General features: G+C 32.4%; 1 protein-coding gene across 1 annotated transcript in view; it reads left to right on the forward strand.

Moving 5' to 3' along the window:
* The window catches only part of ADAMTS6 (ADAM metallopeptidase with thrombospondin type 1 motif 6), a 286,548-nt gene that overhangs the window by 203,212 nt on the left and 65,579 nt on the right, over window positions 1-17,757 (forward strand). The window contains exons 17-19 of the mRNA XM_081281992.1: window positions 3,200-3,333; window positions 4,890-5,013; window positions 6,123-6,203. Coding sequence (XP_081138118.1) covers window positions 3,200-3,333; window positions 4,890-5,013; window positions 6,123-6,203 — 339 coding nt within the window. The remainder of the gene's footprint in view (window positions 1-3,199; window positions 3,334-4,889; window positions 5,014-6,122; window positions 6,204-17,757) is intronic.

A 17,757-nucleotide genomic window follows, 5' to 3' on the forward strand; every position in this document is an offset into this window, starting at 1 on the left:
ATGCCTACCACCTCAGTATTCTAGGTGGAATGAGAAGGAAGTGGGATTCCTGGAAGTATCCCACAGAGCAGGGGAACCTAGTGATCATTCTTTTGTCTTTTTCCTGTGGGAGAAATCATGAGCTGAGTGGTCTCTCTTTTCACTGAGCCATGCTACTTTGAGGGAGGTGTGATGCAATCAGGGTGAAACTATTCTTAAACCCTTTCGATGTACCTGTTTTTGGAATTTTTGTTCTAATGATATGCTGGAACTTCTCCACTGTATTCTTAGACTCCCACAAAGGTACTCTCATCTACAAGTAGTTATAAAAATCAATGCTTCTGTAAAAGATGTTAGAGTGTTCCTGTTTGTCCATCTTACTGTTGTCACCCAGCAGCATCTCTTCTAAAAGCTCATTATGTCAGAACAAAGATGAACACATCATCAGCAATAAGCAAAGAAGAAATTTATTCTTATTTTATGACGTAGTTGGCTAAGGGATACAACCAGAATATTTATATGTCCTTCCTATCAAATATGTTAAAGTTGAGTAAAAAATAATGCCAAGTTCTCTTTTTAAAGCTTGACATATAAAATGCTGCAGTAAATTCCAAATTATAATAATTAATGGGGCTGGGGATGTGGCTCAAGTGGTAGCGCGCTCGCCTGGCATGTGTGCGGCCCGGGTTCGATCCTCAGCACCACATACAGACAAAGATGCTGTGTCCGCCAAATACTGAAAAATAAATATTAAAGTTCTCTCTCTCTCTCCCTCTTTCTCACTCTCTCTCACTCTTTCTTTAAAAAAAAATAATAATAATAATTAACAATGATAAAAGAACTATATTAGTTAGTAATGAACATTCATGAAAATGCAGAGAAATTTTATTGATAAGAATCTTATAAAATAAATATATATAGTTTGACTATCATTTTAGGAAGAAATTATTGTATTTACTGCTTGTTGTTTCTGTGACCAGTAGAGCAAAATGTATAATTAACCTAAGCCTAAAAATAACATTATAAGTTATGTAGAAGCTTCCACTGGAGATGAAAGAAAACATGGACTCAGACCAGAGGTTATAAACTGATAGTTTAAGAGCCAGTTTTGCCAACAGTTAAAATTCAGAAGAGTTTACATTGAAAAGATCTAGGGTTTCATCTTCTCTTGAAGAAACACTGTCTGATAACACTGGGACATCTTTTTGCTTGGCATTTTAACTGTAAGAGCTATCTCCTAGTGGAATGTATGCTCTGTTTTATTCTTGACTGCACCACTCAGTCTCCTCCTTTAGTTTACATGCTTCCACCTGGGAGTAACCTGGTTTCTAAGAAATTCACTGAGACCTGTGCTTAAAATTTCATTTTTGCTGTTATTATTTTATTAGAAGTAGTCTTTTTTATTTCAAAGAGAATTTGTCATTCTACCTATAATAAGGCCAAAATGTTTTAAATTTCATGAAGTAAAGATTTTAAAGAAAATATTCTTACATTATGATTTCTGGCAATAATTACACATTTGTAAATATTAGCTTTACCATGTGCTGTTTTCATTACAGTAAGTCCACATCTATTTCTATTTTCTGATATACTGTAAAGTCATAATATGTATTGTTTGTTTTTTTTATTGGTTGTTCAAAACATTACATAGTTCTTGATATATCATATTTCACACTTTGATTCAAGTGGGTTATGAACTCCCATTTTTACCCCGTATACAGATTGCAGAGTCACATCAGTTACACTTCCACTGATTTACATATTGACATACTCATGTCTGTTGTATTTTGCTGCCTTTCCTATCCTCTACTATCCCCCCTCTCCTCCCCTCCCCTCCCCTCTTCTCTCTCTACCCCCTCTACTGTAATTCATTTCTCCCCCTTGTATTATTTTTCCCTTTCCCCTCACTTCCTCTTGTATGTAATTTTGTATAACCCTAAGGGTCTCCTTCCATTTCCAAGCAATTTCCCTTCTCTCTCCCTGTCCCTCCCACCTCTCATCCCTGTTTAATGTTAGTCATCTTCTCATGCTCTTCTTCCCTACTCTGTTTATTGTTTGTTAATTGCTATTATTTTGCCTATTTTTAACTTCACCATTAAAAAATATAAATTTCTATGTTAAAATGAAAATGCTCAAGTTATTAAATGCATTTGTTCACAAAATAACATTAGATATTGTTTTACTATTATTTCAGATTTGTCTAATTATTTATCACATAAGAATTATTCAAATTTAATTCTATAGTTACTTTTTTTTAAAAAGTATCTTTGTTTTGTTTGTTTATTTTTACATGGTGCTGAGGATCAAACCCAGTGCCTCACATATGTGAAGCAAGTGCTCTGCCACTGAGCCACAACCCCAGCCCTATAATTACTTTTATCTTTGATTTGCTAATCTCACAAACATTTATCTCTATGCTAAAGCCAAGCTCATTAAGTGTGATAAAATAAGACAGGTACAAACTTAGTTTTGTTTTATAACTACCATATCCTGGCAGTGTTTTTGTATTAGCTTCAGAAGTTTATGTAACCGAAATTCTTATTTGTTATACAAGTTCTTATTTGTTCTGCTTCAAGATTCTCTCTCTCTTTTTTAAGAATTTCTTTTTTAGTTGTAGATGGACACAATACCTTTATTTTGTTTTTTTGTATTTTTATGTGGTGCTGAGGATCAAACCCAGTGTCTCACACATGCTGGGCGAGAGCTCTACCACTGAGCCACAACCCTAGCCCCTGTTTCAAGACTTTTTACACTTTATTTATTTAGTATTTTAACATTGTTTTTCTTCTATACATGTTTTAAACATTCAAGTACTTCCACTGTGATTCTTTTTTGACCTAAAATATATTGTAAATATTTAATGAAAGTACCTGAAAATGGTAAACCTTCTCAGCAAGTCATCCTTTAAGTTGCATTATCAATGAAAATAAACATGAATTTTTTATAAAAGAAGAAATAATGCTTGCCTGGCATGTGCAATACATTAGATTTGATTCCCAGAACTGAGAGAGAGAGGGAGAGAGAGAAAGAGAGAGGGAGGGAGGGAGGGAGGGAGGGAGAGAGAGAGAGAGAGAGAGAGAGAGAGAGAAAGAAACTTTCATATCTAGGTGTATAGTCAGGGAATAGTGCTCATGTGAACTATGAATCTGCAATTGATAATACTGAATCACCATTCAGTGGGAGATCCACTCCATTTTTTCTCCTTTATTTATTTCTCCAGGTGGGGTAAAACCTTGTGCATTAAACTGCTTGGCTGAAGGTTACAATTTCTACACTGAGCGTGCCCCTGCAGTGATTGATGGGACCCAATGCAATGCGGACTCGCTGGATATCTGTATCAATGGAGAGTGCAAGGTTGCTCAGATTTTACTCTTCTTTGTTGGGATTTTTGAGACCTTTCTTTTTCTTAGTTAGTAGCTCCTATTTAATTCTATGTTCCATTAAAAAAAAAGCACATTTTAGGGAAATTCAATTTCCAATAAAGGATGACAACATATGTAGCTTGTAGAATGACCCATTCATATTTAAGTACCATGCAAATGAAATTTATTCTGGTATTCTAGTTATGTTTATAGCAATTGCCAGGGGTCTGAAATGTTTTGAACTTTAATTTCCATTATTCTTCTGTTCTGTTTACAAACAAAATGATAGAAAAAGAGAGGTAACAAAATCCAACTCATTCACATGGCTACCATATGTTCTCATTGGAAGATTTTATATATTTTGTATCATAATTCTTCTTCAAAGTGAGAAATAGCCATGCTCCTCCTACTTTATCTCCTTTTGAAGCATTTACAATGGTTTTCATTATAGTGTTAGTGTTTATATTATTAAAGCACTTACTTTAGAATATTAGTCAAACTACTTGGAAACTGTGGAAGTAAATCCAAACTATGTTTCTTAAACTTGTGTGTGAATCTTATCATAATAACAAAAGCCACAAAACCTACTGTTCTCATACTTTTTAAAATTTTTGTTTGGTTTTGTTTTACTTTAAAGAGAAACACATAACTAAGTGATACAAACTGAGATAGAAAAGTATTGTCTATTTTGCTTAATCTCATAATTTCTTGGAAGAGCTCCTATCCTTCTGGTTACTTGCCTCCAAATGTATTAAATGATTCATTGTGTGTGTGTGCGTGTGTGTGTGTGTGTGTGTGTGTGTATACTTATCTGTGTGTGCAAGGGTACTTTATTTCCTTGAAGAAGAAAGTTGGTTTTGTGACAATACAAACTTTAGGAATTACATGTATGATATCAGTGGCTAATAGCAAATGTACAAATTTAAGCACCTAAATATATACCAAATATATATTTTAAATCCACATTTTTATAAATAAATGCAAAATTTAAAGGTGGTATTTCAGCTTCTTAAATTGTATGCTACATCTTCTTTTTTGTTTATGGCAATTATATTCACCGAGTAGGAAAAGATACTTATTTTTAAAGATTTACCCAAATGTGAGTTCCACAACAAATCTTCAACACTAACAATTGGATTAAGTAGAACAAAACATATTCTCAGTCAGGACTCTTGCTGTTATAACCCTATAGAGGATTATAGTCATTTTTTCTTAGTTTTTAGATTTCTTGGTTGAGAGTACAAGACCCTGTTGCTAATAAATTATAATAATATTTTAAGAATTAGAGCATGATATTTACAAGTGAAGGAGAGATCTAAGTTAGAAATATAGGCATACATTTTTAGGGAATCAAATTTTTTTTCCTTAAACCTAGGTGTTGAGAAATGTTAGCTGATAATTATTGATGAGTAAAAGTAAATGGAAAAGTATTTCCTATTTGATTTTCTTTACTGGAAAAACTAGTAAATCAGTCAGTTATATATATATATTAGTTATGGTTCCAAGAATTTCTATTTTTATGCACTAAATATTCTTCTCTATTTTCAGCATGTAGGTTGTGATAATATTTTGGGATCTGATGCTAGGGAAGATAGATGTCGTGTTTGTGGAGGGGATGGAAGCACATGTGATGCCATTGAAGGGTTCTTCAATGACTCCTTGCCCAGAGGAGGTGAGTGTATAGAGAGAGAATTCCTCCTCTGGTATACTTGGAACAGCCCGAACACTTGGTTTTTCCTCCCACTTAATTTTTAATTTTCTTTATTTAGGCAGATAGTGTTTTCAGTCACTTAAGTATTAAATGTGACTTCATGTAAAACAGAAGAGAGACTAGTAGAGTGGAGGAAAGGGATCCAAAGGGAGGGAGGAGGAGAGGGAAAGAAAGGAGAGATACTGGGTAACAATATTGATTCCATCATGTTGTTACATTGTGTACATATATGAATATGTAATAATCCCACTATTATGTATAATTATAATGCACCAATAAACATGTGAGATATTTTAAAAATAAAAATAAGTAAAAATGATATTCATATATTTATATAAGATGTTTTAAGGAAATGTTATTTTCTATATGACTCCATTTAGCCATATTTCTTTCTTTTCTTTTTTTGTGGTGCTGGGGGTTGAATGAAAGGCAAGCACTCCACCATTGATTGATGCCCAGACCTAGAATTAATATTTTTGTTGTTATTATTGTTATTTTGAGATGGAGTCTCACTATTACCCAGGCTGGCCTCAAACTCCTGGGCTCAAGCAATCCTCCTTACCTCTTGAGTAGCTGGGACCACAGGAATGTGCCACTGTGACAGTTTACCATGTTTCTTTCTTTCTTTTTTAAAATATTTTTAGTTGTAGATAGACACGATACCTTTATTTTATGTATTTATTTTTATGTGGTGCTGAGGATTGAACTCAGTGCCTCACACGTGCGAGGCAAGCACTCTACCACTGAGCTACAACCCCAGGCCTACTATATTTCTTTAAAGTGTGAAAACCCACAGAGTATTGATGAAAGTCATGTGTTGAGAAAAAAAAAGATATTATACTTGTTGAGACTTTAAAAATATCTCTAATTTTGAGAAAAATCAATACTTTTTCTATAAAATTTATTTATGAATTTGTGAACCCAAAGGAAATTTACCAATATTTCATAATTTATAAAGTACAGAGTCAAAGAAATAATAATGGAAAAATTAAGAACTGTTATTATTGAATGTTACTAACACTCATTTTCTGGCTGCAGGTGCTTATAATTGGCTATCTTCTATGTTCCAGGTTACATGGAAGTGGTGCAAATACCAAGAGGGTCTGTTCACATTGAAGTCAGGGAAGTTGCTGTGTCAAAGAATTATATTGGTAAGCTATTTTAAAAATTAATGAGGAAAAGCAGCACATGAGGTAAAACACTCATGCTAAAATGAAGGAAATTCCAAGTTTTATAAGACTACATGTAAAGTTGCTAATCAGAAAAATTAGTGTTTTATTAAGTCTTACTCTTTGTGTATGTATGTGGTGCTGAGGATCCAACGGAGGGCCTTGTGCATGCTGAGGCAAGCACTCTACCAACTGAGCTACATCCCCAGCCCCTAAATCTTACTCTTAACTGGGTTAATTATTTAATTTTTAACTCAATTTTATTTAGTTATAATTTACATATATTAAACCATTATAAGTGTAAGTTCACATAATATTAAAAATTATATGTGTATGTGTGTGTATACACCTATTTATTTATCTTTATAAAAACCATGACTAAGGGGGCTGGGGTTGTGGCTCAGTGGTAGAGTGCTTGCCTAGCATACATGAGGCACTGGGTTCAATCCTCAGCACCACATAAAAATAAAGATATTATGTCCACCTAAAACTAAAATATATATTTTTTTTTCAAAAATTAAAAAAAAAACCCATGACTAAGATAATGGAACATTTCTGTGATTCTAAAACTCTTTGATTCCACTTTGCAGTCAAATTCCTTCAGGCAAACATTGATCTACTTTTTGACATTGTATATATTATTTTTAATTATTCTAGCATTTCAAATAAATAAGATCAGAGTAATCTGGCTTTTTGCACTCAACATGGTTTTGAGATTCTTTTATATTGTTGCTTCCATTGTTCATTCCTTTTTATTGTCAAATAGTATTCTGTTGTGTGAATATACTGTAATTTGTGCATTCACTTATTGATGTATACTTAATTTATATTACTAGTTTTTGACCATTATAAATTGGACATTCATAGGCCAGCTTTATGTGGACCTGTATTTTTATTTCCCCTTGAAAAAATTCTGGGAGTAAAATAGCTGAGTCATATGATTTTTAATCTAATATGTAATTACTTCATTATGGGAAACAGTATGGAGGTTCCTTAAAAAATTAAATAGATTACACAGCACTAAAAAAGAAAAAAATCATGGCATTTGCAGGTAAATGGATGGCGTTGAAGAAGATAATGCTAAGTGAAGTTAGCCAATCCCCCCCAAAAAAATGCCAAATATTTTATCTGATATAAGGGGGGAGTGGCTCATAGTGGAGTAGGGAGGGAGAGCATGGGAGGATTAAATTAATTCTAGATAGGGAAGAGGGGTGGGAGGGAAAGGGAGGAGGAAGGGGATTAACAAGGGTGGTGGAATGTGATGTCATCCTTATACAAAATGCATGTATGAAGATTTGAATTTGGGGCCAACATACCTTATATACAAACAGAGATATTAAAAATTGTGGTATATATGTGTATTAAGAATTGTAATGCAAAAAAAAGAGTACATGTGTAATGGCATAAGTTGATGTGAACATACTGTATGTACAGAGATACGAAAAATAGTGCTCTATATGTGTAATAAGGATTGTAATGAAATAAATAAATAAATAAAATGCATTATAAATAAAATGAAATTGTGAAAGTGAGGTGGTAGGGGCTGGGGATGTGGCTCAAGTGGTAGTACGCTGGCCTGGCATGCGCGAGGCACTGGGTTATATGGCACCACATAAAAATAAATAAAGATATTGTGACCACCTAAAAAAAAACAAAAAATAAATAAATATTAAAAAAAAAAAGAAAGTAAGGTGGTAGCAAAGTAAGTCAACAGACAAATAAGTGAATAGAAGATATTTCTTGAAAGCACCGAGGCATTTATGAAACAACAACATTGTTCGTAAAAAGTGACCAGCCCCATAGGAAAGGATGCGTGGTTTAACAAACTTTTTGAGGATAGAGCTACATGGGAGACAAAAACACCAGGGCAAGACCCTTGTCTTGCACCAGGATCCCAAATAAACTCCAAATGGACTGACAAATTATAAGCAAAACTTAAAATTAAATAAAACTATAAAGTCCATAAAAATATAAAAATGAATATAATATTCCTTCCTATTTGTGAGAGTTCTGCTATCTGAAAACCCCTGTGATAAAAGAAATTCACAACTGACTAGCAAGAAGAACTTATGAGATGTGGTTTAAGGACATCAAGGTTAAAATTAACTCTGATGGGAGAGAGACAGAGACAGGCAGACGGACAATGAGCCAGGATGGTAAAATATTCATGGTTCCACCTCGTAGTGAGTGTGTGGGCCTCCATTGTAACAAAACTTCCAAACTTTTCATAATAAATGTCTTAGAAAAGGTGAAAAAAAATTAGATGTAAATACCATATAATCCAGTAATCATTTAATTTCTTTGAATATATATTCAAAGAAAATACAATCACTATCTCAAAGGGATATTTGCATTTCTGTATTCATTGCAGCATTATCCACAATAGCCAAAGCATAGAAATAACTAAATTTGTGTTGACAGTTGAGTGGATAAAAAAATTGTGTTATATTTACACAGTGGAATATTATTCTACCTTTAAAAACAAGGAAATCCTGCCATTTGTGATAACATGGATGAACTGGGAGGACATTATACTAATGATATAAGCCAGATGCATAAAGAAAAATACCACAATCTTTTTTATATGTACATTCTAAAAAAGTTAAACTCATAGAAACAGAAAGTACAGATTAGGTACCTTAAAGTTATTCAATTTTATTTTTCAGTTATCTTATAAAGCTGGAAAAAAAGAAAGAAATCACTAAACTATTTTCCAAAATGGATGTATAATTTTATATTCCCACCAGTAATATATATATTAGAGTTCATGTTGTTCTACATCCTATCAATACTTGGTATTGACAATTTTTAAAATTTTAGCCATATGAATATCTTTTTGTGTGAAGTGACTAAACAAATGTTTTACCTATTTAAAACTTTTTGAGTTATGAATTATTTATTTATTCTATTCATTTATACATGACAGCAGAATGCTGTTTTATTCATTAGACACAAATGGAGCACAATTTTTTTTATTTGTTCTACTTAGTTGTACATGTTAGCAGAATGCATTACAATTCATTGTACACAGATGGAGCACAATATTTTCAATTCTCTGGTTGTACACAGTGTAGAGACGCACCATTTGTGCAATCATACATGTACCTAGGGTAATAATGTCCATCTCATTCCACCATCTTTCCTACCTTCATAATCGCTCCCCTCCCTCCCCTTTGCCCAATCCAAAGTTCCTCCATTCTTCCCATGCACCCCCATCATAGATCAGCATCCACTAATCAGAGAAAACATTTAGCCTTCAGTTTGGGGGGATTGACTTTCTTCACTTAGCATAATATTCTCCAACTTCATCCATTTACCTGCAAGTGCTGTAATTTATTCTCTTTTAATGCTGAGTAATATTCCATTGTATAATATATATCACAGTTTCTGTATGCATTCATCCATTGATGGGCATCTTGGTTGATTCCACAGTTTGGCTATTGTGTGTTGTGCTGCTATGAACATTGATGTGGCTGCATTACTGTAGTATGCTGTTTTTTAAGTCCTTTGGGTATAGACCAAGGAATGGGATAGCTGGGTCAAATGGTGGTTCCATTCCAAGTTTTCTAAGGACTCTCAATACTGCTTTCCAGATTGGCTACACTAATTTGCAGTCCCACCAGCAATGTATGACTATGCCTTTTCCCCCACATCCTCACCAACACTTATTGTTGGAATTATGAATTCTTTATATAGATCTGTCTCCCAGAGGTCTGGGAGTAGAGTAACAGAAAGATGATTGCCAAAGAGAACAAGCTTTCAGTTATGAGATGAATAAATTTAGGAGATTTAATATACCATAATTAATAATAATGAGTTGTATACTGGAAGTTTGCTAGAACAAATTTGCTAGGACAGTATTATTCTTACACATCAAAAGAGGCTATTATGTGAGGTAATATGTTATTTAGCTTGATTGTGGTAATCATTTCACAGTACATACCAGATTATCAGATTATGTACCTTAAGTTAATTCAATTTTATTTTTTAGTTATATTTTAAATCTGGGGGAAAAAGAAAGAAATCACTAAACTACTTTCCAAAATGGATGTATCATTTTATATTCCCACCAGTAATGTAGTAGTAATGTAATGTTGTTCTACATTCTATCAATACTTGGTATTGTCAATTTTTAAAGTTTTAGCCATATTAATATCTTTTTGTGTGAAGTGACTAAACAAATGTTTTACCTATTTAAAAATTTTTTGAGTTATGAATTTCTTATATATTCTGGATACAACTCTCTGTCAAATGTATATTTCATGAATATTTTCTCCTAGTTTGTGGCTTATTTCTTTCCTTCCTTCCTTCCTTTCTTCCTTTCTTTCTCTCTTTTTTTCTCTCTTTCTCTCTTCTCTCTCTCTTTCTTTCTTTCTTTCTTTCTTTCTTTCTTTCTTTCTTTCTTTCTTTCTTTCTTTCTTTCTTTCTTTCTTTTACTGGGGGTTCAACCCAGATGTTCAAGCATGTTGAGCAACAGTTGCATCCCTGGCCCTTGCTTATTTATTTTTAAGTGATGTCTTTTAATTCTGATGAAATATAGTTTATTAAACTTTTTATGATTTGTGCTTTCATGTCCTATCTTAGAGATTTTGCCTATTTCAAGGTGGCAAATGTTGTCTTCAGTGTTTCTTCATGAAACTATACCAACTAGAGGTATAGTTTCATGGTAGAGTGCATGCTTAGCTTGTGCAAGGCCCTGGGCTTAGTCACCAGCATCCCTTCTGTCCCCACAAAAAAGTTATAGTTTTAGTTTTTACATGAAGATATGGTCCACTTTTGGTTGATTTTCATATAAGGTATAAAGTAAGACTTGGGATTCCAGTTTTTCCATATGAATATGTGATTGCTATAGCACCATTTGTTGAAAAGACCATCATTTCCCCATTAAATTACCTTGACACATTTGTTAGAGATCAACTGAACATGTGTATATGGATATATTTTTGGTCCCACCTATTGATCTCTGTGTCTATCCGTAAGCAAAAAAATACACTATATTGAGTAATGGAGCTTTTAATGGATCTTGAAATTCAAAAGCATTGGATCCTAAAATTTGTATTTCTTTTTCAAATTTAGTCTTTTACATGTTTGTATACATTGTAGAATCCACTTGTCAATTTCTACATAAATATTTATGGAATCTATATATTAGTTTATATAGAATTAACATCCTAAAAATACTGAATTTTCAAGTACACAAAAAGATACACCTGTGTGTTTATTTCAGTCTTTCGATTTTTTCCACCAATTTTATTTTTATTGTGTAGGTCTTTCACTTGTTAAGTCTACCACTATTTTCTGCTTTTTGACACTATTGCAAATGATAGTGGTATGTTAATTTCTTTTCTTTTATATTGCCCTCATTTCCTAAGACCTAATTATATTCACTTACTACCTCTTATATTTATTTTGTAAATTCATGGATTTTCTATATAAAGTTATGAGCAAAGACTGTTTTCTATATTTATAATTTTCATGCTTTTTATTTCTTTTCTCTTGCCTTGTAATAATGTTCAGGACCTGTAACACAATACAATTATAATAGAAGTGAGGAAACTAAATATCCTTTTATTATTGAGCTTAAAAGGAAAACATTTTTTTCCATTATATAGCTTGAAGATTTATGGCTCTTTATTGGTCTTTTTCAAGATTTTATTCATGAATGGGTATTGAATTTTTCTGAATATATTGATATGATTATTATTTTCCTCCTTTCTCTGGTAAGGTTGTAAGGGCAGGGGTGAGGCTGTAGCTCACTGGCAGAATGCTTGCCTAGCACATGTGAGGCACTGGGTTCAATCCTTAGCGCCACATACAAATAAACAAATAAGGAATGCTATCCATCTACAACTACACAAATTTTTTTTTTTTTAAAAAAAAAGTGCATTGATTGATTTTCAGTTGCTGAATCCAGTATTTTTTGGATAAAAATTATTTTCTCATGATGTATTATCCTAATATATTCTGAAATTTATTTGCTAATATTTTGTTAAGAAAATTTGATCTACATCCATGAGGGAAATTTGTCTTTAGTCTTGGGATGTTGTTGTTGATGTTGGTATCAACATGGTAAGTGTGGCTTTATAGAAGGAGTTGAGAAATGTTTCTGTATTTTCTGAAAGCATCTGGGTAAAATTGATATTTTTTTCTTAATTTTTGATAGAATTCAACATAAAGCCATTTGGATTGGAGTTTTCTTTGTGGGAAGTTTTAATTCAAAAATTCAGTTTCTGTAATAGTTTTCTAATTTATTGGCATCAGGTTGTATACAGTATTCCTTTATTATTCTTTTTATGTCTATAGGATATATAGCAATCATTCTTCTTTTCATTCCTCTTATTGATAACTTAAGTCTTCTTTATCTTTCTTGACCATTCTAATTGGGGCTTATTCATTTTATTGGTGTTTTCAAAGAGCAAGCTTATGGTTTAAATGCTTTTCTCTGTTGTTTGTCCATTTTCCATTACTTTAATTTCCACTCTTTATTTCATCATTTCTATTTTTTCAGTTCATTTTTTTTAGTTTCTCAAGATAGAAACTTTTATTATTGATTTTTAATTTTTTCTACTATAAAATCAGCATTTTCACTTTAAATTTCCTTCTAAACACCACTACTTCACATATATTTTGATGTTGTATTTTCATTATCACTCAATTTAAAATATTTTCTTATTTATTTTATGAACCATACCTTAGAAAATATTATTTAATTTCTAATATCTAAGAGTTTCCTTGATACTTTTCTTTTATTGATCTCTAGTTTAATTCTATTGTAGGCAGAAAATATGCTTTGTATGATTTTAGTGTTTTTGTTCTTGTTGAATTTTGTTTTATGTCCCAGCACGCTTTAGAAGGATATATATTCTGGTGTTACTGAGTTTTCCATAAAATTAGTCAAATAGTTTACATCGATTGAACAGTTTTGTGGAGTATTCTATACTCTCATGTATTTCCAGCCTTCATATTTTAAGCAGTTACTGAAAGAATCCTATTGAAGAATTGTGGATTTGTTTATTTTTACTGTTAGTTTGTAACATTTTCCCTCATTTATTTTGAAACTTTGCTGTACGTGCTACACACTAAAGACTGTTAAATCTTCTTGATATGCTGAACATTCTATCATCATTATTAAATTTTCCTCTTTATTCCTGTTTATATTCAGTGGCCCAAAGCCCATTTTCTCTAATACTAATGTAGCCACTTCAGCTCTCTTCTGGTCAATGTTTGCATAGCAAATCTCTTTCTATCACTTTTTACATCTAGGCACCTCTGTATTTAAAATGTTTCTTATAGACTGAATGTAGTTTGATATTTATTTCTTACTATATCTAATAGCATTTCTTAACATCAATCCCTAGATAGGAGAAGGGATTGTCAAATTTTTTTGGTAAAGAACCAGATAATGGGGCTGGGGATGTGGCTCAAGCGGTAGCACGCTCGCCTGGCATGCATGCGGCCCGGGTTCGATTCTCAGCACCATGTACAAACAAAGATGTTGTGTCCGCCGATAACTAAAAAATAAATATTAAAATTCTCTCTCTCTCTTTCTTTCTCTCCCTCTCTCACTCTCTCTTTAAAAAAAAAAAAAAAAGAACCAGATAATGGGCTGCGGTTGCGGCTTAGTGGTAGAGCGCTCACCTAGCATGTGCGAGGCCCTGGGTTCGATCCTCAGCACCACATAAAAATAAATAAATAAAATGAAAGTATTGTGCCCAACTACAGTTGAAAAATAAATATTTTTTTTTTTAAAAAGAACCAGATAGCAAATATATTCAGCTTTTCAGGACATACAGTCTCTGGCACAACTTTCAGTTCTACCAATGTGAAAGCAGACATAGATGATATGTACATGAATGGTGTGACTGTATTCCAGTAAAACTTTATATACAAAAACAGATGGTGAGCCATAGTTTGTCAACTCCTTGTTTAGGTCACTTATATTTAATGTAATTATCAATATTATTGAATATAAGCCTACAACCTTGCTATTTTTCTATTTGTTCTGGGTTTTTTTCTATTTTATTCTCCTTTCATATATTTTTTCAGCTTAATCAAGTGTTTTTTAGTATTCCATTTGATCTCTACCAATGGTTTGAGGCTTATTAGCTTTACTTCTTTGTTCTATTTGATTAGTGGTTACTCTAGGATTTACAAAATGCATCTTTATCATAGTACACCTTCAAATAATGTTACACCATCTTGTTTGTAATCTAAGACTCTTAAAACATTTTCTTCCATTGTTCCCTTTCATCTGTTGTGCTATTTTTTACTTTTCCTTGTGTTACAAATTCTATCATATATTGTTATTGTTTTTGTTTAAAAGAGTCAATTATTAGACAGGGGGTTTAGCTTAGAGGACTGGAACCACAAGAAGAAAAAAAGTTATCTTTTTTAAAAAGTTAAAAATAAGAAAAATTATTTTAGAGCAATCCATATATTTACCATCATCTGGCATTCTTCTTTTGTATAGATCTGAGTTTAATATTTGATATGTGTGTGTGTGTGCGCATGTGTGTGTGTTTATAATGTCTTCTAGTTTCTTATTGTATTTATATTTTTCTTATAAATTATTGAATATACTTATAATAACTGCTTGATAATTATTTCCTCCTAATTTCATAAGTTTTCCCATTTCCATGTCTGTTTCTTTTGCTCAGAATTTTTCCTGGCTTGATTCACATTTTCCTGCTTTTTGCATTGCTAGTCATTTTTCATCTGATGTTGTTCATGGTATTTCTGTGTTGAGATTTTGTTTTATATCTTTAAAGTGTGTTGTAGGTCAGTTCAAGCCTTTTGAGCTTTTGTTTAGGTGAATCCAAAACAGCCTTTAACCTATAATTTTGTTAGTTCTACTATGTAAAAGGCATGATTCTTCTTAGGTCTCTGCTGAATGCCCTGGTGGTTGAAGTGCAGTGTTTCTGCTTATAGTTCCCTAGTAGTTTGCTTGATTTTTTGTTTGTTTCCTGGCTTCCTGAAATTTTATCATACACACATACAGACTAGCGACATATTCCCTCCCTCTATTCTGTTTCTCTGGTCCTACAAATTCCTGTCTCCTTGACCTTCCCAATTTCTTTTCTGTCTTCGTAACTTGGGGAAACCACCATGCCCTGCTTGGATTCTCCAATTCTACACTGACAGAATGGCTCCAGGCAGAAGCTGGGGAGATCACAGCCTGTGCACAACCTTTCCAGTGTCTAAGAATAGCAGATGCATTTATTTTATGAGTTTTATAGCTGTATATGGGGCAGCAAGTCCAGTACGTGGGAATAGTGAAAGTGCTATTTGTTTGATGTTTGATCTTTGCACTCAGGTTTAATCTCTATAAAAACCCTTAGTGAGACCTAAATGAATTATTATTCCATTTAGAATATCATTGCCTTTCCCATAAAGCTTTTTAAAATTAAGAATATATCCAGAGCACATCTTGAAACAGGATACCAGTAATATCAGACTTTTCTGTGATTTAAGAAGACGCCTTTATTTTTACACCGGAAGTTTAGGCTATTTTCTGTAGACCAAGACTCAAAATAAAAATGCAAATCTCTTTTTCCCTTTAATAATTCCTGCTCATAATTCCATATGCTCCTCCTTTAGTCTATTCTTATTTAGTGTTTCTTAAATGTTTGCTTTTTTCCTAAGCTACATTAAGATACAACTAATTAGGATCTTTTCATTTTGTAGTTGAGAAAATGGGAAGTGAGAGTTCAAATTGAAGGAGAATTCTAAATTTCTGAGGTTGTTTTGTTTTCATTTTTATTTTTACTATTTTACATAACTCAAGCTCAGATATAAAACCTAAATAATTTTGGTGTTTTATATGAGAAGAAAAATAACTGAAAGTGAGAGAGCTGAAAATAAAAATTATAAAATGCAAAAATAAAAAAATTCAAGGCCAAATAATCCTTAAATTTGGTTGACATATTCCTGTCTCAAAAGATTAATTAGCTTGATTTGTTTATTTATTCATTTGTTTGTTTGTTTGTAAATAATTTTCACTACATATCTGAAATTAAGAAAGTGCAAATATATTTGTCAGGCATAAGGGGAGTAAGGCTGATGAAAATGGCCTATGATATTAAGGAAAGGAGGTAGAGGTGGAGAGAGTCAGAGAGACTCTCTGAACCATAACCTTTTAGTTCTTTTGTTATGCTTATTCATCTAAGTTAGCACACTAACAAATAATTTAATTGACATTTTTATCACTGACTTATTTATAGCCATTTTATATAGTAATGCTAAAAACACTTTTTTGGCCCTATATATTTTTAAACTTTTAAAATAAATAAACATGTACACACACATACACACACACACACACATATCCTGTAGACGTTTCAAAAAATCATATGTGCATCTATGTGCACCCTTGTGTGTAGGGATGAAACCCAGGGCCTAAATCATGCTAGGCAAGTGTTCTACCTCTGAGTTACACACCCAGCCTCCTTCCTTTATAGTTTCTGAGTTTCTTTTCATGCTTAGAAAATTTTCTTATACCCTAATGTTATAAGGAATAAAAGGTCTCCCATATTTTCTTCTTGCTTTTTATGATTTAACTACATTTACATTTTAATATTTATTCATTTGACATTTATTATTTCTCTTTTTTAGCTTTCTTTTTATTGAGGTAGAATTCATATTACATAAAATTAATCATTGAAAGTTAATAATTCCATGGCCTTTAGAACACCACAAAACATTTTTACCACCCAAAAGAAAACCCTGTGTTTGTTAAGCAGTTATCTACATTCTCCCTATCCTATATGCCTGGAAACCACCAATGTGCTTTCCGTCTCTGGATTTTTATCTATTCTGAATATTTTATGTAAATGGAAACATACAATATGTAACTATTTTCTGTCTGGCTTCTTCCACTTAGCATAATATTTTTGAGGTTCATCCCATTATAGTGTGTATCAATCAATACTTCATTCTTTTTCATGGCTGAGTATTACTCTGTTGTATTGTATACACCATAATTTATCTTTTCATTCATTGATGGATTTGGGGTTGTTTCCATCTTTTCCCATTGGGAATAGTATTACTATGAATATATATACAAATATTTGAGTACCTGTTTTTAATTCTTTCAGATATCTACCTAGGAGTAGAATTGTGACATTTATTTATTTATAAAGAATGAGATATAGATTCAATTTTTTCCCCAAAAGCCTAGTCCTTTGTCTTAGCCCCATTTCTTGTTATCTTTCCTTTACCAATTTAAAGTGTATTCTTTACCATATACTAAATTTTCGTGTACTTGGATCTATTTCTTAGCTCTGGTGCCCTCGTCCTATCAGTCTGTGTGCCAATATCACAGGTTTTTCCTACCTCATAATCATATAATTGCTGTTTTAATGTTTGGAAAGGAAAATCTGTTTCCTGCCTCTACCCCATTTCTAGTTACTTTTTGTTGTAATTTTCTTTGCTAGTTCCATGTTATTTCTCCAAATAAACCTTTTACTCTTTTCTATCAGTGATATTGTAAATACTTAAGTAGTATCTTCTCCACATTCACATGACAAATTACTGTTTG

The sequence above is a fragment of the Spermophilus citellus genome, assembly GCF_964194105.1.
Source record: "Spermophilus citellus genome assembly, chromosome: 1".
Classification (NCBI taxonomy): Eukaryota; Metazoa; Chordata; class Mammalia; order Rodentia; family Sciuridae; genus Spermophilus; species Spermophilus citellus.